Source organism: Bubalus bubalis, chromosome 13, assembly GCF_019923935.1.
Source record: "Bubalus bubalis isolate 160015118507 breed Murrah chromosome 13, NDDB_SH_1, whole genome shotgun sequence".
Taxonomy (NCBI): domain Eukaryota; kingdom Metazoa; phylum Chordata; class Mammalia; order Artiodactyla; family Bovidae; genus Bubalus; species Bubalus bubalis.
In genome coordinates this window covers 73,219,320-73,246,353 of record NC_059169.1, presented here as the reverse complement: position 1 = coordinate 73,246,353, position 27,034 = coordinate 73,219,320, and the positions used below count along the sequence as shown (strand labels likewise).

At 42.4% G+C, this 27,034-nt stretch overlaps 1 protein-coding gene across 3 annotated transcripts in view; it reads right to left on the bottom strand.

Moving 5' to 3' along the window:
• Nucleotides 1–1,179: 1,179 nt before the first annotated feature.
• Nucleotides 1,180–27,034, bottom strand: part of LCP1 (lymphocyte cytosolic protein 1) — a 103,089-nt gene continuing 77,234 nt past the window's right edge. For all 3 annotated transcript variants that reach the window (XM_044926809.2, XM_006072551.4, XM_006072552.4), the window contains exons 9-16: nt 26,689–26,784; nt 23,117–23,312; nt 20,942–21,020; nt 19,366–19,480; nt 18,193–18,326; nt 10,612–10,735; nt 5,457–5,581; nt 1,180–3,328 (exon numbers count right to left, since the gene is read on the bottom strand). In XM_044926809.2, the coding sequence (XP_044782744.1) occupies nt 3,196–3,328; nt 5,457–5,581; nt 10,612–10,735; nt 18,193–18,326; nt 19,366–19,480; nt 20,942–21,020; nt 23,117–23,312; nt 26,689–26,784 (1,002 nt within the window). In that variant the 3' untranslated portion in view covers nt 1,180–3,195. The remainder of the gene's footprint in view (nt 3,329–5,456; nt 5,582–10,611; nt 10,736–18,192; nt 18,327–19,365; nt 19,481–20,941; nt 21,021–23,116; nt 23,313–26,688; nt 26,785–27,034) is intronic.

Here is a 27,034-nt window from a genome sequence, read left to right as displayed (position 1 = left end):
CCACTTTAGCATCATTCCCTCCAAAGAAATCCCAGGGCTGATCTTCAGAATGGACTGGTTGGATGTCCTTGCAGTCCAAGGGACTCTCAAGAGTCTTCTCCAACACCACAGTTCAAAAGCATCAATGCTTCAGTGCTCAGCTTTCTTCACAGTCCAACTCTCATAGCCAAATAAAGAATTTATCTCAAAAAAATAATTCTGAGATTACATGGGTTAAAAAAAGAAATGTAACTAGTGGGATGTCCACTAGAGTGAAAAAATTAAGGAACTAGCATTAAAAACCTGAAAAAAAATCTTTTAAGAAAAATTGTCCTGCTTTGATTGCTATATTCCATTGCCTTCCAGTCTGCAAGACTCTTAGTTTTCTTCCCTTGATAGTATTCTGCTTACCTGTAGCTGTTCAGTCCTCCTGGTCAGGACCTATCAAGGCAGTCTTAACATACAAAAGACAGCACTTAGCATTAGTAACCTCTCGATATGTAGGGAAGACCACTACCTTGAATGTGTAGACGCCGCGGGAATATTAGGCCAGAAAAGAGCCATCTCCAGAGTGCTGCCGGAGGAGCCGGGACACACAGCTTAAGCACAAGAGCCCAACCTTTCAGCGGCTGTGTGGGTGAGGGACACCTCGGGAAGTCAGGATGTGACCACGCCAAACAGCAGCCTACCCGAGGGAGCCAGTTACAGCAGAATTCTTCAGCACTCTGAGCATTCTCTGCACGCATCCTTCTGCAGCATCACCTCCACCAGCCAGTGTGAGGCCCAGACTAGGGAGGAGACGCCAGGGACCGCCAGCCCCAAAGATTCCTCCTCAAATCACTTGGAAGCCCTTTCACACCAATCCCCAAGTCTGGCTTTTGGGCACAAGCGGGTTCCGTGTGTTTCTGAGAATTTGTGTCTTACCTTTCATTTTGACCTCCTCGTGGTCCGACTCCCGCCTACTTACTCTTCAGCTTTCAGCTAAAATATTTCTCCTTTGGGGGTTTCCTCTGTTGTAAGCCCCTCTCACCCTGCCCTCATCAATTACTCATAGCACCTGGCAGTGGTGTGTTTTTCCTGATCAGTCTCTCTTGATCAGCTGAGCTCAAGGCCTGCCTCATTTACGGGCATATTTCCCAAACCTGGCACATGTAGGGCCTCAGTGCATGTTGGCTGAATGAATAACTCATGAAACCTTCAGAAGATGTCCAATATGGGGAACATTTTATTTGGAGAGATCTTGATTGAGCAATATTTTATCTTCATTTTCTATTAAGGCAGTAACATTCCTCCTGGAGACAGATGGGGGGAGAATCATCTGGGGGCTACATTAAGTGCAGATTAAGACAAAGCCAACCACTTTGCAATCAGATGCAGCAGAAATACAGATTATGGGCTGGGAGAAGCCATATCTTGGCTTCCTGAGCCCTCTGACAAGGAGCAGACTGGGGTAATGCATTTCAGTCACTTTGAAAAATGACTAAGTTCCACTACACACCACCCCTAAAGCAGATACCTCCTCCATGAACCCTTTCACTATGACAGAAGGGGTCTGGCATCCGTGCCCAATACTCTGTTGCTATTTAGCCTTTGGTAAGTTTTCAAGGAAATTGCAGTCTATTAGAACTGCTCAAGAGCACAGTGTTCCTTGGGTTTTGTTTAAGAATTCTTTAAATATCCAGCAAATTAACTCTTCATAAAGCGACTGTGCCTGTTCCTAGCCAGCTTGATACCTGGCTAGGTATGTGTATGTGTGAGTGTGTTGGTGGGGGTCAAGTCTGGGGTTGAGGTGGGGGCACTGTTCATTGGCACATAGGACCCCTGGGCATTTGGGGGTACCAAAAAAGTAAGCATTGATCCTATGGCCCGGCAGACATCATATGCACTGTGATCTAAGAGCAAATGAAATCAGAGCAAGGCAGTTCCCAGTCACCAGATATTTAGCCACACTGTATAACTAGAGCTAATGAAAACATTAGTCGCGCAGTCATATCCGACTCTGTGCGACCCCACGGACTGTAGTCCGCCAGGCTCCTCTGTCCATGGAATTCTCCAGGCAAGAATACTGGACTGGGCTGCTGTTTCCTTCTCCAAGATCTAATGCTGCTGCTGCTGCTAAGTCTCTTCAGTCGTGCCCAACTCTGTGCGACCCCATAGACGGCAGCCCACCAGGCTCTGCCGTCCCTGGGATTCTCCAGGCAAGAACACTGGAGTGGGTTGCCATAATACACAGGGCTAAATACATGGAGGCAGCACCTGAGACCAGAAACTGTTATGACTCCACACTGCCCTCTAGTGGTGTGCTGCTCAATGACACCCTCCTTGAACACTACCTTCCACCAACAGTGAAGAATCTATCTGGAGGCACGGTATTTAAGATAGTACATCTGGTCAGAGCCCAGATCCTAGGGTTAAAAACAGAGGGCTTCTCATTGACTGAAAAAATAAAATCTGATGACATCTGGGACCCTAGTTTTGAGAAAATGTTCTGATGATAAGTCTTAGTTCTGGAGATTAGTAGACACAGTTCTAAGAAAATGTTCTGATGATATGTCTTAGGTCTGGAGGTTACCAGACACTCTTGGGGACTCCAGTACAGCCTAATTTGTCAGATGACCCAGAAGGCCCAGAGAGGAGGGTGGCCAGAAGAGGGGAGCCACAGAGAGGGCAGGTTCTGCCGCGGTGGAGAGCAAAGTCACAACAGGTAGACCCAGGTAGAAGGGCAACAGGAAGGAGGCTTGTAACAGAGCAAACGCTGGCCTCCAGAAGCCAGCTTTAGGCTGGTTTCACGATTCTCCCCTCCGATGATTCTCCCCTCCTGGTTCTCACCCCGAACAAGAAGGCAGACAATGTAAGCTGGTTTGAAAGATAATGTTAAAATGAACTACACTTGAGACTTCTATACCTGACTACAACGGCAAAGGCAGGAAAGGTGCCTGGGAAGTAAGATCTCTTTTTCTCTACATTTTCAAAGAAGCAATCAATTCAATGATAAAAAAATATTTGTAAGAGACTGGGTCTTTTGCAAAGAATAAAGCACTTTTTGTTAAATACATGAAGGCTACTTGGCGGAACAGATATACATTTTTTTTTGGAACTGTGAATAATGTCATCGAGTTGAAACTTTGGAATGGCTGACTCCTCCCGTGTTTCCTGGGGGCACCAGGCATGAGCAGCCAGAGACCGACGCACACCCCCTACCCCGCCCGCTGGGCCTTACACCCTCTTCATTCCTTTCCCCATGAGGCAAGCGAACACAGTCATGACCATCTTGGGGTTCACTTCCACCAAGTCTTCTGGAAGCGCATACACTCTCGCTCCAATTTTTCGAGCCATAGAGATGGCATACCTAAAAGAGAAAAGAGGAGGGATGAGGGGAGCCTGAGCAAGTATGAAGGGGACCCCTCAGGGTCAGAGTTATTGTCGTTCTATATAATATATACTATATACTCTATGAAAGAATGTGGAAGTGTTGGTCACTCAGGCGTGTCTGACTCTTTGTCACTCTATGGACTATAGCCTGCCAGGCTCCTCTGTCCATGGAATTCTCCAGGCAAGAATTCTGGAATGGGTTGCCATTCCCTTCTCCAGGGGATCTTCCCGGACCCAGGGATCAAACCTGGGTTTTCTGCATTGTAGGCAGATTCTTTACCATCTGAGCCACCAGCGGAGCCTTCTATACTGTAAACTATCTACTGTGCCAAGGTCACTCCTGGTACGGCTGCAGCCAACCAATCACTGGCTTCCTCTCGAGGTTTGTGGGCAATTCTTAGCTTGACAAAGCTCCCAACTCCATCAAACTTGCTGTCCATCCTTGTGATAATCACCAAATGTATCATTTGTCCTTAAAGAGCTTCCTAGCTCCCACCACTTTTGGTGCTTATTTGCTTGGGGTCTACTGTGGCAGAAAAAGTCACAGACTTGAACAAGAGTGTGTGATAGGGAAGGACCGCAAACTCCACTTCAGCTACAGAACATTGTTTACAAGGCAGAAAAAAAAAGAGGAAATGCATCTGTAATACCATGACCCTACCCATCAATTCTTTATTTTTTTTAAATCTTTTTTGGCTGCAAGGAATATGGGATCTTAGTTCCCTGACCAGGAATCGAACCCACGCCCCCTGCTTTGGAAGCTCAGAGTCTTAACCACTGGACCTCCAGGGAATTTCACCCTGCCCCCTTTCTTTTCTTTTCTTCCCCGTCCATTCTTTTCTTCCTTTTTCCATTCTAATTCTTGCCCACATGCATGTGTATTTATTTATGCTACTATAATCGTAGAATAACCAGAGTTTTATATTACACATTTTTCACATAAGATTACCATAGCTGCATCAGAATATTTTTGCTCTGTTTATAGTTACAGGAAGATAGTTTTATTAGTTGTAGTCTACTTGCAAATGAGCCCACACTATTATTATCTGGCAGTTCTTTTATTCTGCTCATTCGTTATCTAGCAACCTCTTACAATGGTTGCTGCAGAGATTCTTCATTCCACCCAAGGCCCCGTGACTCCCTCCACTCTTCTGAAATAACTTTACTCGTACTTTAGCGATCACATTAATTTAAGAGCTCCAGGCAAGAGTAGCCCCATTCTTTCTCCTTGTCCATCTCTCAGTCACTTCCTCTATATTAATGATTAATGAAGTACAATTAATTTTTCCATTATAAAATATAGAGGAAAAGTTGTTCAAAAATTAGAAAACAGAACTTAAAAAATATGCATGATCTTGCCACCATAGCCATTTTTAGGATTCTATATTTGGGGCTTCCCTGGCAGCTCAGACGGTAAAGAATGTGCCTGGCATGCAGGAGACCCAGGTTCCATGGGGAAGATCCCCTGGAGATGGGAACAGATACCCACTCCAGTAAGAATACTAGAGGGCAGAGGTATAGTAAGAATACTATAGTAAGAATAGTAAGAATACTATTCTTACTAGAGTAAGAATACTAGAGGAAGAATACTTCCACGGGCAGAGGAACCTGGCAGGCTACAGTCCATGGAGTTGCAAAAGAGTCAGCGACTACACAACAACAACCCTCACTCTGTGTGTAACGCAAAGAGCAGCTGCTCTCAAACCAGTGATGACTCTGGCCTTGAACCCCACCCCTGCCCAGGTACATCCATGGATATTCACAAATAGGGCGTTTAGCTCCGCACCCACCATGTACAAACTCTACTCAGGAAACCTCCTATAGATTTTGATAAGGAAATTAGTGTTAGGAAATTGTAGGCTTGCTTATCAGTTGGAAGTCAACTGTTTTCCATTTCAATTGTTACCAGTTGTGTTTTTGTCTTGTTCCCTCTCACACCTGGAACCTTAAACTGTCACTGCACAGTAGCAGATATAAGGGTGATGGGACGCAGTAAGTCATGAGAAGGAAAAGCATCAGTAGTGAAACTGAATTGTCTGCATGGAGGCATGGGCATTCGACCCCACGCCACCCTTCCCTCCCTGACCTCGGGCTTGTTTACGTACTTTGCATTGTTGAGTTTCTCTTCTTCATTCAGGTTCTCCGTCTTCAGAAGGTCATAGTTAATGGAACCTGGCTGAATGGCATCGATGAGATCAAGGACCGGCAGACTTGTGCTGATCTTCGGGTCCTGCACAGAGAGAAAGCATGGGCTTCATCAATATGCTCCCAGGTTACTTCTGTTTGGCTCAAGGAAAGTGGGTGGTTCTTTTCAATTTTTGGTTGCTCCATGTGGCATGTTCCCTGATAGCTCAGCTGGTAAAGAATCTGCCTGCAATGCAGGAGACCCCAGTTCAATTCCTGGGTAGGGAAGATCTGCTGGAGAAGGGATAGGCTACCCACTCCCATACTCTTGGGCTTCCCTTATAGCTCAGCTGGTAAAGAATCCACCTGCGATGTGGGAGACCTGGGTTTGAAAGATCCCCTGGAGAAGGGAAAGGCTACCCACTCCAGTATTCTGGCCTGGAGAATTCCATGGACTGTATAGTCATGGAGTCACAGAGTCAGACAAGACTGAGCGACTTTCACTTTCCATGTGCCATGTGGGAACTTAGTTCCCTGACCAGGGATGGAACTTGTGTCCCCTGCATTGGAAGTGTGGAGACTTAACCACTGGACTGCCAAGAAAGACCCTTCTCTTTCCTTTTAAATATGAAATATACACGTCCTGGTCTGGGAAATGCCACAGTGTGGCACATGGTGTTTCAAACCAAGTGCTGTTTCTCTAGGGGGCATCAGTAGCTTCCTGGTGGCTCACTATGCAGAGGAAACCCATTGTCTGCCAACAGGCAGCGAGTCTTTCACCCAGAGCTCTGAATGCACGAAACTCTGCTCTCTCTCTTGGGTACCTGAGAGTACAGACAGGGAGAGGCGACTGCATGTCACCATCTGAGCACAGTCAAGTCTAAACTAGAGATTTCTTCAAAAAAATTAGAGGTACCAAGGGAACATTTCATGCAAAGATGAGCTCGATAAAAGACAGAAATGGTATGGACCTAACAGAAGCAGAAGATATTAAGAAGAGGTGGCAAGAATACACAGAGGAACTGTACAAAAAAGATCTTCACAACCCAGGTAATCACGATGGTGTGATTACTCACCTAGAGCCAGACATCCTGGAATGTGAAGTCAAGTGGGCCTTAGAAAGCATCACTACGAACAAAGCTAGTGGAGGTGATAGAATTCCAGTTGAGCTATTTCAAATCCTGAAAGATGATGCTGTGAAAGTGCTGCGCTCAATATGCCAGCAAATTTGGAAAACTCAGCAGTGGCCACAGGAAAAGGTCTGGAAGGAAACTGACTGGAAAAGGTCAGTTTTCATTCCAATCCCAAAGAAACGCAATGCCAAAGAATGCTCCAACTACTGCACAATTGCACTCATCTCACACGCTAGTAAAGTAATGCTCAAAATTCTCCAGGCTTCAGCAATACATGAACCCTGAACTTCCTGATGTTCAAGCTGGTTTTAGAAAAGGCAGAGGAACCAGACATCAAATTGCCAACATCCGCTGGATCATAGAAAAAGCAAGAGAGTTCCAGAAAAACATCTATTTCTGCTTTATTGACTATGCCAAAGCCTTTGACTGTGTGGATCACAATAAACTGTGGAAAATTCTGAAAGAGATGGGAATCCCAGACCACCTGACCTGCCTCTTGAGAAATCTGTATGCAGGTCAGGAAGCAACAGTTAGAACTGGACATGCAACAACAGACTGGTTCCAAATAGGAAAAAGAGTACGTCAAGGCTGTATATTGTCACCCTGCTTATTTAACTTATATGCAGAGTACATCATGAGAAACACTGGACTGGAAGAAACACAAACTGGAATCAAGATTGCCGGGAGAAATATCAATAACCTCAGATATGCAGATGACACCACCCTTATGGCAGAAAGTGAAGAGAAACTAAAAAACTTCTTGATGAAAGTGAAAGAGAAGAGTGAAAAAGTTGGCTTAAAGCTCAACATTCAGAAAACGAAGATCATGGCATCCGGTCCCATCACTTCATGGGAAATAGATGGGGAAACAGTGGAAACAGTGTCAGATTTTATTTTCTTGGGCTCCAAAATCACTGCAGATGGTGACTGCAGCCATGAAATTAAAAGACGCTTACTCCTTGGAAGGAAAGTTATGACCAACCTAGATAGCATATTCAAAAGCAGAGACATGACTTTGCCAACAAAGGTCCATCTAGTCAAGGCTGTGGTTTTTCCTGTGGTCATGTATGAATGTGAGAGTTGGACTGTGAAGAAAGCTGAGCGCCGAAGAATTGATGCTTTTGAACTGTGGTGTTGGAGAAGACTCTTGAGAGTCCCTTGGACTGCAAGGAGATCCAACCAGTCCATTCTGAAGGAGATCAGCCCTGGGATTTCTTTGGAAGGAATGATGCTAAAGCTGAAACTCCAGTACTTTGGCCACCTCATGCGAAGAGTTGACTCATTGGAAAAGACTCTGATGCTGGGAGGGATTGGGGGCAGGAGGAGAAGGGGATGACAGAGGATGAGATGGCTGGATGGCATCAGTGACTCGATGGATGTGAGTCTGAGTGAATTCCGGGAGTTGGTGATGGACAGGGAGGCCTGGCGTGCTGAGATTCATGGGGTTGCAAAGAGTCGGACACGACTGAGCGACTGAACTGAACTGAAGTCTAAACACCTCATACCTTGAGGGTCCAAATCAGAGTTAATTCTAACCAAGAAACAAGACACAGGACCCCTGCAAGATATTAGGTCTTCAGCACAGGCCCTCTGCAAAGGTACAAAAATATTAAAAAAAAAAAAAATCGGAAGGGTAGGGACTTCCTTGGTTGCAGTCCAGTGGTTAAGACTCTTCCAATGGAGGGGGTAAGGGTTCGATCCCTGGTCGGGGAACTAAGATCCCACATGCTGCACAGCACGGCCAAGAAATAAAAATGAATGAAATAATTACAATAAAACAATGTAAAAAATAGGATGGGTCCATTTTTACTTATTTCTGGGTAATATAAGTGAAAGTCACTCAGTTGTGTCCAACTCTCTGCAACCCCATGGACTACAGCCTACCAGGCTCCTCTGTCCCTGGAACTCTCCAGGCAAGAATACTGGAGTGGGCTGCCATTTCCTTCTCCAGGGGATCTTCCCAAACCAGGGATCGAACCCAGGTCTCCTATATTTCAGGCAGACTCATTACTGTCTGAGTCACCAGGGAAGCCCAGGTAATATAAGACCTACCACAAAATTAAAATCAATATACATATAACCATTTCTAATTTCCATTATTAGCCAGAGCTTCTATCTCTATAGAATTTTTTGGTGAAGAAGCACAAGGAAAGCAAAATGGAGAGACTGGAGTTTCAGCTTCTTCCCTACTTTCTTCCCACAGTCTTGGGGGGCTGATGGGCAGCGAGATGGGCAGCAGTCAGCAGCGTTCATAGATGAGGGGGGACCAGGACTGTTTCTACAGTGGCTAATGGGGGGGTGGGCTATGCTCATTTTTTGAAAGGTTTCACTTAAAATCCCAGTCTGGTGCTCTGTGATGACCTAGAGGAGTAGGACAGGGGGACGGGAGGGAGGCTCAAGAGGGAGGTGATATATGTATTGTTATGGCTCATTCACATTGTTGCACAGCAGAAACCAACACAACATTGTAAAAATTAAAAAACAACAAAAATAAATCGTGTTTTTTCTTTCTTTTTTTTTTTTTTTTTTTGACCTATTCTGTAATGACTTGGTGAGAAGACAGGAGAAAATTCACCCTGAGCATCACAAGGAGAAAAAAATTATCAAACATTCTGAAGAGGAACACCCCAGAAACTGCCAGGTAATGCAAAGGGCTGCGTTCCTGTAAAGCAGCAGCTGTTCTACCAAGAGACGCACTCCCGGGACTGTTTAACCATCATTTCATAGCCACGGTCACGTGATCTACAGATACACTCTGCTCTAGAACCTCACCTTGCAGGGAGAGGTGCTTTCCCCTCCCTAGTGGACACCACCTGCAATTATTAGCTGTGACTTCAGGAGTTAAATAAGCCCCAGATTCTTCATTATACAATCAGGAAAATGGTGGGACTTCCCTCATGGATCAGTGGTTAAGACTCCATGCTTCCGTCACAGGGGGCACAGGTTCGATCCCTAGTCAGGGAACTAAGATCCCACATGCCACGCAAAGCGGTAAAAAAAAAAAAAAAAAAAAAAAAATCAGGGAAATGGTAACGCTGTCTTCACGATATCTGTGAACAAGAAGGCCTTACAAACAAGAAGGCCCTGGTCCTCAGAGTGCAGTCCATCCTGGGAGCACCCTTCTTCACCACCTTCCCTGATCTCTTTCTGGAAAGATTTGTTCATGTCGATCACCAGTCTCTGCTTCAACTGCTGCTCAGCTCTTCAGACCAAACAAATGGTAAGTGGAGGGCAGACAGAGCTGGCTGTTTCCTGTGCTGAGCTCACAGAGTCCAGGCACCCCTGGTATAGCCCAGCCCAGAGATACATCCCTTGCCCTTTCTGGGAGGGGAGAGGTTTCCACTTTTCTCTTGATTTTGAAGCAGAGGATCGACATCATGACAAACTGCCTCATCCACCCTGTTAATATAACTCTGAAGGGGTCCCTCCCCCAATCTTGACCTTTAAATCAAGAAAATGTAGTTACGACGGGACGCCGACACTATACTGTGGATCAAGTGCTCAGGGCCCTTGAGAAAGAATCCAGCTAATGTTTAAAACATGAGATGACAAATGTAATAAAATATAATGCTGTTATTAATAAAAATGGGATTTGGATACAAGTACACAATTGCTTTTTTTCTTAAAAACAAAAGAAAATACCCCATGGGAGATCTTCTAGCATTTTACATCTTACCCTCATCATGTTAACAATCTGAACCATGGAGCTGTGCACGCTTAAAAAAATACTATATTTTACATTACTTTGGAAGAACGATGCCTAAAATCCCTTATAAAAAATAACTGGATTTTTTAAATTAATTATTAGGGAGGAAAATGACAAGAAATTTGTCAATGAAACGGCCTATGAACATCAAAACAATAATGGGTCATTCAAGCAAAATCAAAATGGGAGGGGTGCCTCAAAGACCTCATACTGAAGGTCACTCTTGAAGACAGAGTGAAAGCAATAAAGATAAGCATAAAGCTCAGGGGGCCGCAAGCGGGAGACAAAGCATGTTACCTTGAAACTAGAGATGGATGAATTCTTCTCCGCTTCCTTCAGTGTTTCATTCACCCAGTTGACAATAGTATCATCATTGACCTTCTGCCCACCTCCAATGTCTTCAAGAATATTCAACGTGTACCTGAACAAAACCAAGAATGATTTCTGGAGAAAAGTCACTAAAAAATTCACAATTGTATAGCACAGGGAACTCTTCTCCATACTCTGCTGCTGCTGCTAAGTCGCTTCAGTTATGTCCAGCACTGTGTGACCCCATAGACAGCAGCCCACCAGGCTCCTCCGTCCATGGGATTTTCCAGGCAAGAGTACTGGAGTGGGGTGCCATTGCCTTCTCCATCTCAATACTCTATAATGACCTAAATGGGAAAAGAATCTAAAAGACACTGGATATATGTATTTGTGTAACTGAATCACTTTGCTGTTCAGCAGAAAGTAACACAATATTGTAAGTCAACTATACTCCAGTAAAAATTAAAAAAAATATATGAAAAAGAATTCACTATTCACAGAGTTGCCAGCATAGAAGTTTTTATTTTTTCCTGTCGCAGAAGATGGCCTGGATACCATTGCAGTTGAGGAACAAAGAATATGTAATAACACTAGTTCCTTTTAGAATAACAAAATAGAACTTTATATGTAGAGTGTGATGCAGAGCAAATACCACCGTCATTGTGGGAAGGCAAAGCAGAAGGGAAGCAAGGAGAGAAAAATGAAGCAAAGGCTTTGAACCAGTGGTGCTTTTCTTAAAGGAACCATGAAAATCAAGGAACAATTCGATGTTAGGCAAGCCCATAGCCCAAGCACATATATTCAGACAAGACTATCATTCAAAAAGACATATGCACCCCTATGTTCAGAGCAGCACTATTCACAATAGCCAAGACATGGAGACAACCTGAATGTCCACTGATAATGGATAAAGGAGACACACACACACACACACACACACACACAGCAATATTACTCGACACAAAAAGCATGAAATAACACCATTTATAGCAACATGAATGAAACTAGAGGTGATCGTGCTAAGTGAAGTAAGCCAGAAAGAGAAAGACAAACACCATATGATATCTCTTACACGTGGAATCTAAAATATGACATGCATGAACCTATCTACAAAACAGAAACAGATTCACAGACACGGAGAATAGACTTCTGTCTGCCGAGGGGGAAAGGGGTGGGGAAGGGAGGTATTGGAAGTATTGGGGGTTAGCAGATACAAACTGTTAATTATAGAATGAGATAAACAACAAGGCCCCACTGTATAGCACACAGAACTGTATTGAACATCCCGTGACAAACCACAATGGAAAAAATATGGAAAAGAATGTATAAACATACATATATATATATGCATATGCATGTATACCCAAATCACTTTGCTGTACAGCAGAAATTAACACAACATTGTAAATCAGCTATAGGTCAATAAAAAAAGAAAAGCCCGACCAGCTAACATAACAAAGAAAAAACATAAAAGTTTCCCCGGTATAACACAGAAGTAGAAATTAATCTCTAGTTAATCCCTAGTTTGAGAGTAAGAACTGCCTTTGAGACACACGATTATGAGAAGTGTGGTGGTGGGGAACGTTACGATGCTTCAAACTCTTAAAATTCCAGGGAGCAGAGAAGACTCACCATTCCCCAAGCTGATCCCTCTCAAAAGGGAAATAGAGAGGCAAGCAGTGAGCAAGTGGGCAGGTCGGCTGGCCTCAGGGTTCAGTCTTGTTAAGGGTGAGGGGGAGGTGGTCAAATTACCCACGAAAGACTAGGGTTTCAGTGTGCGTCGTCCAAACTGAAATTCAAGTCTCCGGCCTGTCTGGAGGGCCTCCCTAAATGAGGTCACCCTCCGCCCAGGGTTTTGCTTACATAACCCATCGGGTGTCTTCCTCCAGTTACTGCTTCTGTGGAAAACACCGTCCTTCATGATCTCCCACACAGCTTTCAAGTGTTATCTCTGAAAAAGGAGTAATGACCCACTTTCTTCAGATGAAAGCACTTCCCCATCACTGGCGATGGGGAGGAAAAGAGTTTCTGCAACTTGTCTTTACCAAAAAATAAAATTGGGCGGGGGGGTGCTTCCCTGGTGGCTCAGTGGTAAAGAATCTGCCTGCCAAACCAGAAGACATAAGCGATGAAGGTTCAAATCTCTGGGCTGGGAAGATCCTCGGGAGGAGGAAATGGCAACCCACTCCAGTATTCTTGCCTGGAAAATCCCATGGACAGAGGATCCTGGCGGGCCACAGTCCATGGGGTTGCAAAAAGTCAAACTCAGCTTGAGAGATAGAGCACGCACGCACGCACACGTATTGTTGATTCACTTTGCTGTATAGCAGAGCCTTCTATGGGGTCGCACAGAAAGTCGGACACGACCGAAGCGACTTAGCAGCAGCAGCAGCAGCAGCAGAAACTAATACAACTGTAAAGCAATTATACTCCAATAAAGATTAAAGAAATGAAATGGCCCCATGAGTCCCAGCTTTAGGCTGGGCCTCATCCAACAGCAGGGGATGGATGGGATTCGGGGCTGGAGGGGCTGTGATTATGACTTTCGTGCTTTCCTGCCATGGAACTCGTGGTTTATTGATATAACATGTGACCCTGAGGGGCAAAACTAGCTGCTTTGTTTTTCACAGACCTATCCCCAATTCGCCGTCCACAGCCTCTTTGATGTGGAGAGAATTCCCTCCGTTGCCTGCTGCAGACTCGCGCTCCTTTGCTGGAGTCTACTGTTGCTGTCTGCTGGCACTCTACTTGCCTCAGGCTTTTGTCTCCAAATTTACACACACGCAATCTGCCAGCTTTCCAATCTGAGAACAATTTCCAGGCTACTGAAGGGGAAAGGGAGGTTTAGGCTCTCATTTGTTTTTAGGGGGGAAAATGACATGCCATTTATTGTCCAGATAAATGACCAAATTAACACATCTGTGCAAACCAGTGACATAAATTTCAGCTAGAACTGGCTCTAAATTTATTAGATCTGTTAATATGTGGCACACAGAGAAAGAAAAAAATCCCCTTCTGCTGGAATTTACATAATCAGTCATTTCATCACCTTCAACAGTAAGGAATTTCTCTGTCCATTTTCTTATATGAAATTATTATTATTATTTTTTAATCTTTTGACCATGCCACACAGCATGTGGGATCTTAGTTGCCTGATAGGGATCAAATCATGCCCCAAGCATTGGCAGCTTGGAGTCTTGACCACTGAACCCCCAGGGAAGTCCCCACAATTCTTATTCAGTAAAGATTCATGAGAAATAGGACTTATTAACCAGGAAGAGACTAAGCTCAAACTAGCCCTTGTTATATATACATACCAGCCTTGTTGTTGGGTCACATTTTTATAAAACTCAAAACAAAGATCATATTACAAGGTGATTTTCAGCTATTATGAAATTCAAAATAGAATAGAGTTGGCCTGAGTATTTTTTTAAGTCACTAAAACAAAATATCAAAGATGCTTTCATCTCCAGACCCAAGAGTCAATTTAACTGTGGCAACTAAAAAGACTTTGGTTTTGGTTTTCAAAGCAATCAGTACCAAAAGGCATTCTGTTAAGAATTAAACACACACGGGAAATAAAATAGTGGGGAGTTCAGAAGGCGTTTCTGAAAATACATGGTAAGAACAGCTCTTAGGAACTTTCAGCCATGTTCTAGATACAGGCACTGTAACAGGGACTAGAGTTAAAGCTGCTTTAACTCTGGTGTTTTCTGTGCCAGAGAAGCCTTTGACATCTGCCTTTGATCATTAAAGAGATCCCAGTTGAGAAAAGGGTAATGGAGCATCATATTTGATAAAGCAAATGTAAATCAGGTAGTGATTATGATCACTTCTGACCACCCTCCATCACCTGGGAACACTGACATAATTACTCTGAGGACCATTATAAATATTAGGACCTGCAGACAGTGGCCTGGGAATAGAGCTTCTGTGCTTCAGGAAATGACAAACCTTGTCTCTGCCATTACCTTGTTAGATATAATGTAATGTGACATATGGTTTCTGGGGCTTCCTTCCATGTAGAAAAATGAATTAAGTCACTCTAACTTAGGCTCTCGGAGAAGGCAATGGCAACCCACTCCAGTACTCTTGCCTGGAAAATCCCATGGACAGAGGAGCCTGGTAGGCTGCAGTCCAGGAGGTCACTAAAAGTCGGACACGACTGAGCGACTTCACTTTCACACATTGGAGAAGGAAAGGGCAACCCATTCCAGTGTTCTTGCCTGGAGAATCCCAGGGACGGGGGAGCCTGGTGGGCTGCCGTCTATGGGGTCGCACAGAGTTGGACACAACTGAAGTGACTTAGCAGCAGCAACAGCAGCAGCAACATAGGTTCTAATTAAGGAATGGAAGACTTCTGCCTGCTCAGGGCTATCAGTATAGGAGAAAAAGAGCAAAGCATGTAAAAGTGAACTAGTTAATGCTTACAGCTTTGCTATCTAGAATTCTCCCCAGGCTCATGCTTTTGTACCAAAAATTGTTTACTTTTCTCATCATTTATCTTCCATTTGTGTATCTTATTATATTCTACTATTGATTAAATAATTTGTCCACAGAGCTCTCACATTAATCAAATTTATATTTGGCTCTAAAAGGTATGCACATGAGTTTGAGTGAACTCCAGGAGACAGTGAAGGACAGGGGAGCCTGGTGTGCTGCAGTCCATGGGGTTTCAAAGACACGACTGCGTGACTCAACAACTAAAAGGTATCTAAAGTTCTCTGTTATAGAAGTAGCAGGAAATTCTGCTTCTGCTCATGATGGAATAACAGGAATCAGACTGACCCTTCTGCCTTAAACACATAAAACCCAATGAAAAAATATGAAATGGTGTTGTCTAGACTGGACAACAGAAAGCACAAAACAGGGGTCCCTGAGAAGGAAAATGAATGTGGTGAGCCCTAAGATTGTCCCAGCTTATTGCACAGAGAATTCTCAGGCTGCAGTGCAGGGCAAGAGAACTCAAACAGAGCATGACAGTCTCGATGAGCTGACGGGACAGGGTTGAGAACTCAAGGAAGCCACGGTGCTAGAATGTGTGTGGCAGAAGAGCAAAGAGAAGAGAGCTGCCCAGAGAGCAGAGTCATCTAGAACAAAAGCTCCAGAGATATTCAGAAATTCTGCCTCGAGTGCTTAGAATAGTGTGACTTGGTGCATGCATTTGAGCAAATACACTGAGGCTGGGAAAAGAACTTGCAGAAATGAATGGGCAGAGCAATCCTTGGAGTTCACACAAGCGTGGGATACATCTGGCTCCCACCAGTCAGAGTAGACAAATCTCATGATATATGGAGCATCAAGTAAAGTACTCAGATGAGATTATCTCAGTATTGAGAGCAAAATGAGCTCGAGATTAATTAAGATTTTAAGTAAGTCCCCAAAGGATCAAATTTTGTTTAAGTAACGTAACTGCAACCCACCAGTCCATCCTAAAGGAGATCAGGCCTGGGTGTTCATTGGAAGGACTGATGTTGAAGCTGAAACTCCAATACTTTGGCCACCTGATGAAAAGAGCTGACTCATTTGAAAAGACCCTGATTCTGGGAAAGATTGAGGGCAGGAGGAGAAGGGGACGACAGAGGATGAGATGGTTGGATGGCATCACTGACTCAATGGACATGGGTTTGGGTGGATTCCGGGAGTTGGTGATGGACAGGGAGGCCTGGCCTGCTGTGGTTCATGGGGTCGCAAAGAGTCAGACACAACTGAGCGACTGAACTGCATCCCAGTGGCTCAGAGTGTAAACCGTCTGTCTGCAATGCAGGAGGCCCAGCTTCGATTCCTGGGTTGGGAAGATCCCCTGGAGAAGGAAATGGCAACCCACTCCAGTACCCTTGCCTGGAAAATCCCATGGATGGAGAAGCCTGATAGGCTACAGTCCATGGGGTCGCAAAGAATCAGACACGACTGAGGGATTTCACTTTCTTTAAAGGAATACAGAAATATCTAGCAAATGGCAAGGTAAAATTCACAATGCCTTACATACAGTGAAAAATCAGTAGGCATTCCAGGAAGCAAGAAAGTATGAGCCATAGTGAGGTTAAAAATCAATTAATAGAAACAGAAATAGCAGTTATTGTACTTATATTCTATAGCTCAAGAAGGTTAAGAGAAATAGGAGATGTCAAAAAGACCTAAATCAAATTTCTATATATGAAAACTATAAAGTCTGAGATGAAAAACATATACACCAAATGGAATTAATGGCAGACATTGTAGAAGAGAGTAGTGAATTTAAGACAAGGCAATAGAAATTATCCCAAATGAAACAGAGAAGAAAAAATGAAACATAAAGGAAAAAGATGATCTGAGCATCAATGAATTCTGGGACAACTTCAGTGATCAAATACTTAAGAGTCCTGAAAAACTAGGGTGGGTGGGTACAGGAGTCAAATTTGAATAAATAAAGGCCAACGTTTTTCCAAATTTGATGAAAATTGTAAACTCATAGATGCAAGAAGCTCAACAAACCTCAAGTGCAAGAAACACCAAAGTACATAATAATCAAACTACTTAAAAGCAACGATTAAGAGAAAATCTTGAAAGAAGCCAGAAAAGAAAAGACATGACCTACGGAGGAACAACGGAGAAGTTAATGGCAACCCATTCCAGTATTCTTCCCTGGAGACTCCCATGGCCAGAGGAGCCTGGCAGGCCATGGTCCACAGGGTCGAAAGTAGTCAGACACAACTGAAGCGACTCAGCACTGAGGAACAAAGATAAGAAATACAATAGATTTATCACTGGAAACAATGCAAGCTAGAAGACAGTGAACACTACCTTCAAAATAACGAAAGAAAAAACTGTCAACCTAAAATTCTACACTCAGATAAAATACCTTGCAAAAATGAAATAAAGAGTTTATCAGACATATAGAAGCTGAAATAATTCCTTGCCAACAGATCTGCACCACTAGGAATATTTCAAGTAGAAGGCAAATGGTATCAGATAGAAATCTGGATCTATACCATGAAAAGAGAAGCACCTGAAATGACAGATATGTAGGTAAATATAGCATATTTCCCCCCTTTATTTTGAAAGTCCCTTTAAAGGATAAGCGACTGTATTTACATCAATCAGTTAAAGGTTAGAGGATGGGAGAAAAACGTATCATGCTAAAACTAATCAAGAAGCTGTATCACTATCTGGAAAAATAGCTTTTAGAGAAAAAGAGTATCATCAGGCATAGGGTAACTCCACATGAAAAAGGGTGATTCATTAAAAATTAAGGTTGTTATGACAACCTTAAATGCTGATGAACTTGACAATAGAATTTCCAAGTACCTGAAACAAAACTGATAGAAATGAAAGAAAAAACAAACAAACAAAAAAGCAGGACACGCCCAGCCCCCCCCCCCCACTCCTTAGGGTTTCATTTTAGCTTAAAATATAGTTTTACTGGATTAAATCACATTCCTGAAAATTGCTAGTACTTTTCTAGATTAAAAAATACATTCAATCAAACCAATATTGTAAAGCAACCATCAATTAATTAAAAATAAACAAATATAATTTAAAAAATAAAGAATTTGTTCAACAAAATGCCATTTCCCTGAGCTGTATTACCTTCTCATTAACTGCCAGACCAAGGCCAACGTTAGGGTGCGGTTTCCTTCATTGAGGTCTTGTCCACCAATGCCAACCAGGGAGAACTTGGCTTGATTCTTCCCCAGTTCCACTGCATAGTTACAATTCTCAAGCTGTTAATGAGCAGGAAACAATCTAATGTCATCATGTCTTTGATGATAAATACCAGAGGAAGTAAGATGATAAAAATAGACACAAAATGAAATAATAAGGTCAGACTGAATAATCTCTCAAGTTTCTAGTTCTGCAATTCTAGGATTCTAAATTAGTCAAATAATTTTCCATCTTTTTAAAAAATTTTATTTGGCTGCACTGGGTCTCAGTTATGGCATGCAGGATCTGGTTTCCCAACCAGGGCTGAAACCCCAGACCCCCTGCAATGGGAGCTTGGAGTCTTAACCACTGGACCAGCAGGGAAGCCTTATTTATTTCCACCTTTTCTTAAAGACTGCCACTCACTCTCATCAAAAGAAAAAAAAATATCCATAGTGTACCAGGTGTAAAGCCAAAATGAGTTATTATGATGACCATTTTCATGGCTCTATCCCATGACATAACTAGAAAGCCATACTAAATAACCTGTCTATAACATCCCTAAAATAGTTGCATTTGTAGAGACTGACCTGGAAAACCCAGATCCTGTAAGCACACAGTAGACCGACATATGGGATGGGGGTTCCCGTGGCTACGATTCACGGATTACTGGGTCACAGGGACGATAAATGGTGGGAAATGTTCGTGCCACCCTCATGGCTGTGGCTGCTTTTACAAAACAATGTGTTCTCACTAGCCATACTATTTGTATATGTCAAACTGTTAGCACAGGTTTCGATCCTTTAGAAAATTAGAATGAGGATCTTGCTGGAGGGAAAGGCACCCCACAGCTCTGCTTGCTCTAATTATCTTAATTAGAATTTTTACATCATGACGCTTAAAGACATACAACACGGAATTATAAATAAGCAATCAGCTGAAATAATGAACTCCCTTTAATAAAAACCACTCAGGTTTCTGATTGCTGTACTCTTAAATTAATCCCTGGATAAGCATTTCTTATCTGAGCTTGGCTTCCTGATAAAAGTATTCACATGCTGCTCTTGTGGGCTTATGACTTCATCTGACGACCAGAACCTCACAAGAGTCATCATTTACCTTCTTCATGTTACCCCCCAGTTTGGGGTATGGTGGTTTGTTTACTCTGCTCCAGTCAACGGGGACTTTAATCTTTTCATAGAGCTGGAAGATGACCAGGGCATCTGATAAGTCACTAAATGAAAACAAACACAAAGAATTCTCAGATACCCAACATTTATGGAGGGCCTGGAGTGGGCCAGGCAATTCTTTACACATTAGTTCAAGGAACATTCCCAGCAACTTGGCCATATTGGTATCAGTCACTTCATCTTTAGAGGGGAGGAAACTCTGACTCAGAGAAAGGGAGGGAGCTTCCTAGAAGTGTCCTCCAGGTGTGACCACTAATGCCTCTTCAGCAGAAACATATATTCTCCAGAAAAATAAACAGCTCCAACAGCATTGGAGACATGCCCACAAACTGGACATTTGCTGTTTGGCCTGCTTGTGAGCAGATCTTGGGTAGATGCGTCATAGAGTCGATTTGTTCTTTTGCTGCTGGATTATGAGTTTTGTACAGTAAGTCCCCAACATATGAACCTTCAAGTTGCAAACTTTCAAAGACGCGAATGTATGTTTGCATGTCCAATCACATAAGTTAGAGCACGTGTCTGGCGTACATTGTCATGCGCCTGCACCCCCTACAAGTGGCTATGCTTCTGCGTACTTTACTGTACAGGTCTCCCTGGTGGCTCAGACGGTAAAGCGTCTGTCTAGAATGCGGGAGACCCGGACTCGAGCCCTGGGTTGGGAAGATCCCCTGGAGAAGGAAATGGCAATCCACTCCAGTGCTATTGCCTGGAAAATCCCATGGACAGAGGAGCCTGGTAGGCTACAGTCTATGGGGTCACAAAGAATCGGACACGACTGAGCGATTTCATTTCACCTTCCCTGGTGGCTCAGCGGAAAAGAATCTACCTGCCAATGAGGAGATGTGGGTTTGATCCCTGGGTTGGGAAGATCCTCTGGAGAAAGAAATGGCAACCCACTCCAGTATTCTTGCCTGCGAAATTCCATGGACAGAGGAGCCTGGCAGGCTACAGTCCATGGGGGAACAAAGAGTCGGACACGACTGAGCGACTGAACATGCTCGTAGGATGGGCATATAGAGTACAGTATGTTTATTTCTTGCCTGTCCATTGATGCCAGCCCCTGTGTGCCAGCTGTTGTACTGTACCACAATACTTTCCAAGGTACCGTAAGATTAAAAATGTTTTTCTTTATTTTTGTGTTTGTTTTTAATGTATTATTTGTGTGGAAAGTATTATAAACCTATTACAGTACAGTACTACATAGCTGATTGCGTTAGTTGGTTACCTAGGCTAACTTCGTTGGGCTTTTGAATAAAATGGACTTATGAACACCCTCTCCGAATGGAACTCATTCACATGTAGGGGACTTGCTATACTAAATACATAGCAAGGTTGGTGTATGGAAGTGAGTTTTTCAACACCTGCTGCTCAATTCACGTTTCCCCCCTTCTCACTGAGGTGCACACATTTTTCGAGACCTGCACACCAGAGTGATATCTGAAATCTTGGGCATCTTCACAGGTCTTGGTACCTCATATTCAGGAAGAGGCCCTCAATATTCTTACCTGTATAAATGATTGACTCGCGGGTTTACACCCAAGGAGTTCATCCAGTTCCTAAACGTCCGCTCTTCTCTCGTCTCACCTAAATGAATGAAGGCTAGTTATCTTTCAGGCACCAAGAAAATATGCTTTTTTATGATCAAAGTTTAACTAAAGCAGCTGTCACAAACACCGAAAGTAGAATTAAAAAATATAAAAACCCTAACGGATTTGAATGAGGGTTGCTATTCTGCATTAATTGTTTTTTCCATTTCAGTTCAATGAGAACAGCATCTATTATTATTAACAGCATACAAGAGCCCATGAGGGTAAACTGTTCAGGGTTGTCCCTCAAAGGCTTACATTCTTTTTGGAAGAATATGTGTTTTGAGAATCAAAGAGGGATCATGCAAGCTCGAGGGCTACCATATGAGGTGGATATTTATGTTTGAATTGAGATAAAGGTAAGAATTGTACAGGCTACATTTGGAGGCAGTGCAATTTGAGCTCTACCTTAGAGGACTAGTAAAATCTAAATGGTAAAGAGGAAATAGGAGGGGATATGGGGGGACAAGTAAGGAGGGCAGGGTAGGAGATTATGTAAATATGAACACAAAGGGAATGACAGACAAGGTCTGTATTAAGACTGTTAGAGATTGACTTTTCAGATATCTGTGTAGTACAGTCCACACCGATAAGGCTGTCTGGTGGCTGGAACCAGAATCGGGGATCTTTGGATGCCAGGTAGCAGATTTTGGTTGATATATTAGACAATGACAGTCATTATGGGTTCTTTTTAATTACTATAATAAATTCTCGAGCAAGGCAGACTTATAATGAAAGCAGTCTATGATGTGTTTGGCAGCGGTGCGCAGAATTACTGAAAGGCAATATGCATTTAAATTAAACACACAGAGGGGAGAGTGTTTGACACCAGCACATGGGCGCATTCAAGTGCTTGATGGATGGAGGGCTAGGCCCCTAAGACCTATTGAAACAGTTGGTGTATGATTTAGTAAGAGTCTGGAAGAGCAGAAAGGAAAAACAACAATCTAAAAGTCATTCTGTGGGAAGAATTATTAGTATTTGCTGATTCAAGGGATTTAGGGGTGAAGGAGAGGAAGATACCAAAGTGGAACCCAGGGTTTTGGTGACTGAAAAGAGAAAAATGTGGTATGATTCATGGAAATGGAGAATTTCTAAATGAGAGTGGATGGGATGGGAGGTTGGGGGGTGGGTAGAGAGGCAATGCAGGAGGGAGGAAATGATCAATTCTGCTTTTCATATTGATCAATTCTGATCAATACGCTGAATTTCAAGCGACAGTGATGGACCCAAATGTAGATGATCTAGAAGCAGCTGGAAATGGGTGATGAGAGGGCTTGGCATACAAACTTGGTAGTCAACAGAATGCATGGGCCCCTGACCACCATACATCAATCATACAAATGCAGAGCGTTAGAACATGGATTGACTGCATTTCCAGCTGGAGTAAAGCACTGTAGAAAAGGATTAATCTTTAAAATGTAGATTTCCTTTCTTGGGGGATATTCATTTATTATTATTTCTGCATTGATTTTTCTATCTCAATATTGGGACTCATTCACAATGGAAAAAAGAGAAAAACAACTCTGGCAACTTCACCTATTAGAACCTGACTAAAAGCTATGTGACTTTTATCTAGGTTTAGGGCATTAACCCCCTAAATATAACTGTCATGGATTTTGCCTCAAAATATTATTCCATGACCCCCATTACCCAAATCAGAGACAAAACAAAAACCTCAGTAAGCACCTCTTAGCATAAGTTAAATATCACTTTTAGATAACAAGTGGCTGCAATTTCTTGCCTCTAGGAATTAACACTCAGTCCATTAAGTACATAAATTAGGCTTTTGGAACTCAGGATTTATTTCATCCAATAATTAAATGCACTGTCTTCCCTAAAACATTTAATTCTGATAATGGATGAAGCCCATGTATAATGGATGCGATAGAATGGTAGTTGATTATTCCTCCTTGGCTGTAATTGACTTGATTAATCTATTTATTCTCTTTGTTAGGTACCAGAGAATTGATGACCTGTTCGCAAATCTCCCACGTGAGGGGCTTATGTTTGCTTAGGAGGTGATTCTGAATTACTCTTGAATTACAACCGCGACTGCTTCTCAGAACATTTACGCAACTGGTTTCCAGTTACCTTCAAGAGCCCCCCAGTCGATGTCCTGATTCTCAGGCTTGTGCAGGGCAGGGTATTTGTTAAAGAGGTTGGCAATAAAAGCCAAGTTCAGCTTGGGGTTTCCTCGGACAACATCTGTGGCCGTGACAAATTGGCGGCAGCCCAGCCTCTCCGCCTGCTGCAACATGCATTCTGCCCTCTGGATGTCGTCTTTCTCCTGCGATGGAAAAGGACACCCATCTCAAGGCTGGGTCAGAGCTTCTCCAGACACAAAGCAGACACGGGTTACATGAAAAACAGATGGGCATCTTACCAAAACCCTCAGTGTTCGACCTCAGGTAGACACCTAATAAGAGCAAATCATTCCTTCTATTTGCCTGGACCCAGATCACAAGGGCACTTCCCTGGTGGCTCAGACAGTAAATAATCTGCCTGCAATGTGGGAGACCCAGGTTCTATCCCTGGGTTGGGAAGATCCCCTAGAGAAAGGACTGGCTACCTACTCCAGTATCCTCCCATGGACAGAGGAGCCTGGTGGGCTACAGTTTATGGGTCATGAAGATTCAGACATGACTGAGTGATTAACACACATACACACACACAAATCAGAGTTTCAAGTAAGAGGAATATCTACTTAATTAATCGAGTCCTCCTATCTTTATACAGAGCAGGACCATTTCAGATGAATGGCTATCTCGTTTTTAAAGAGATGCAATAGATTCTACAATTTTATCATTTAAGTTGATCTTAATTATTTTCAACCATTAGGCTTTCTTTTTATTATCTTCTGGCATAGCAGCAGCAGTAGTAATATTAGTCACTCAGTCGTGTCCAACTCTTTGAAACCCCATGCACTGTAGCCCATCAGGCTCCTCTGTCCATGCGATTCTCCAGGCAAGAATACTGGAGTGGGTAGCCGTTCCCTTCTCCAGGCAATCTTCTTGTACAAACTTCACGAAAAGTTCATTTATTAAATAATAAATTACACTTATTTTTAGTTCATTAAAAATATTTACATCTGCAAACAAGCGCTTTTGATTAGTTTAACTTCTTTACCTACATTCAACTGGTGTACGTGCAACTCTGACAAGATAAAATTTAACCTACATAGTGTCACTGATAAATATATAATACCAGTTTGGCTTTGCAGACTTCAGATTGAACATCAATAAACTGTGGAAAATTCTGAAAGAGATGGAAATACCAGACCACCTGATCTGCCTCTTGAGAAATTTGTATGCAGGTCAGGAAGCAACAGTTAGAACTGGACACGCAACAACAGACTGGTTCCAAATAGGAAAAGGAGTTCATCAAGGCTGTATATTGTCACCCTGTTTATTTAACTTCTATGCAGAGTACATCATGAGAAACGCTGGGCTGGAAGAAACACAAGCTGGAATCAAGATTGCCGGGAGAAATATCAATAACCTCAGATATGCAGATGACACCACCCTTATGGCAGAAAGTGAAGAGGAACTAAAAAGCCTCTTGATGAAAGTGAAAGTGGAGAGTGAAAAAGTTGGCTTAAAGCTCAACATTCAAAAAACGAAGATCATGGCATCTGGTCCCATCACTTCATGGGAAATAGATGGGGAAACAGTGGAAACAGTGTCAGACTTTATTTTTTTGGGCTCCAAAATCACTGCAGATGGTGACTGCAGCCATGAAATTAAAAGATGCTTACTCCTTGGAAGGAATGTTGTTTCCTCTCTGCCTATCTGGAGACATTGTCATGAAAGCTTCTGTGGCATAGTTATACTGTTGTGATTAGTGGGAGCTTTCTAGTAGACCATGAGTCTCTGGTTATATTTTGAAAAGTAAATTTTTAATGGCACAAAGCATGCGGGTAGCTCCTTTTATGAAGAAAATGTTTTGCTTTGTTCTTGTCTCCGGAAAGGCATTTTTTAATGGATTGTTGTATTCAGTGGTCTGCTAGAAAGAGCTTTGACTAATCATAATATCATAACTTTGTTTTCTTGATTTAAATGCCCAGATATACCCATTGTGGGGTGGGGCGGCTAAAACTGTGTTATAGGAGCTACTGGTTAAGAATATCAGATATAGTTAGATTTTACACAACAATTTTGGCAAATAGGTATGAAGTTATTAAAGTTTGAACAAAACTTAGATTAAAAGATTTGAAGTAGTAGCTGAGTCAATTAATTGTATTCTATTCTGTTGGTTTTATATCACAGCAAGCACCAAACTGAACAAAATGTTTTCTCTTGGGGCATTGTTAGGAAGCTGTACTGGGCATTAACTGTTCGATGGTGTGAGTTCTTAGACGGCATGGGTTGTGGGTTTCAGTCATTTTTTTATGCGGTTAGTGCATGAGCTGAGTAGTTGAGCATAATCACACTCAGACATTAAAGAATAAAGGAGAAGGATAACCCTTGATTCTCATGTAAATGCAAGTCTTAGCGTGACCAAGTCATGTCATTACAACACATCTTCCTGGTGCATTAAAAAGAACGCCTTTTAGCTCTAGATTTGGGAGGATATCCTAGATAAGTTCCAGTTTTGAATTTTACATTCAGTGTAGTTAACTGAGTTTAATGTTTTCGGTCTTGTTGCTTTGGTTTCATGTTCGCCTTAGGATTGGCATACATGTTTACTTGTGGAATAGTTCACCTCACCTTCAACCACGTGTAAATTTTTTTTGTGCTAATGAATCTGCCTCTTGTTTTCTTTGGTGCCTGCAACTTTCTTTATTCCAGTGATGTTTGTACTTGATGGGCTATCAAGTTATAATGCTTTTGGCCTTGTTTTGCTATTTGACCTTAAACCTAAGCCAAGTACCAGTGTTGGCTATTGCAAGGGATTGTTTATTCTTTCAACATGCAACCTTAGGGGACAGAAAGGAGATTTTCATTTTAAGTTATGTTGTCAAGTCAGTAGGTGCTGTGTCTTTAGGGCAGTACATCTTGTAAGTTCAAATATATGATTAGGTGATAAGTTGACACTGAGATTGTCCTTCCCCTGATCAAAAATGAATAAAAGCTTTTTTTAAACAAACAAACAAAAAAGTCTATTCAAATAGGACTAGAGAATTTCTAGTCATTTATAAGAAGACTCTTATAATAGAAGACTTAAGTTTTGTTGAAACACAGTTCACTGCCTTTTAATGCTCTTAAAAGTCTATGAAAGCACTAATTTTCAGACAACTAGAACTTACTAAAACTGGAATTATCTCTTAATATGATGCTTTACTAGTTAATACTATAGATTATATATTTCAGATGCTTTACTTCTCATTCAGGAATGAGTTTTTTTCTTTGAAATTTCTTTTTAAAAAATATTTATTTATTTTTTGGCCGAGTTAGGTCCTGGTTGTGATATGTAGGAACTACACTGTGTAATTCAGGATCTTTTGTTGCCATGCGTGGACTCCACGCCTCTCTTTGCTTGATGTTTATTTCCAGATTCAATCTTCCACAATTACTACCCCAAACTGTTAACAGTTTTTAAAAATTTAACAGGGCTCTAAGCAGAGCTGTGCACTCATGGACCTTGAGCCAGCATCACGCAGGGCAATGGAACCACCAATGCAGAGGAATAATGGCATTGACACATGACTTGGGGTGTGGACTTACCCTCAGTCCTGACATGTCAATAACAACAGCAGGAATACCTTCTTCATCTCCTTTTGGAGCCACCTGTTCAAGCAGGTGGTAATAAGCTTTCGAGTCCTGTGAGAAATGAGGAAATTACAATTTCAAGATGGCATAGCTAATTACACACTTAGCACAACAATAATTTCCCCAAAGCAAACATATTTCATTTCTTATCCAACTATCATTCAAGAATGCAACTTAATTAACAAAGCTGGGAACATTCGCTAATTTTAATTTTCCACTTGTCCTTTACATATTATATTTATTTGCCTTTCTTTCTAAAAGAAGTATAACAGTTAAAAATACAGGACATACATAAAAGGCA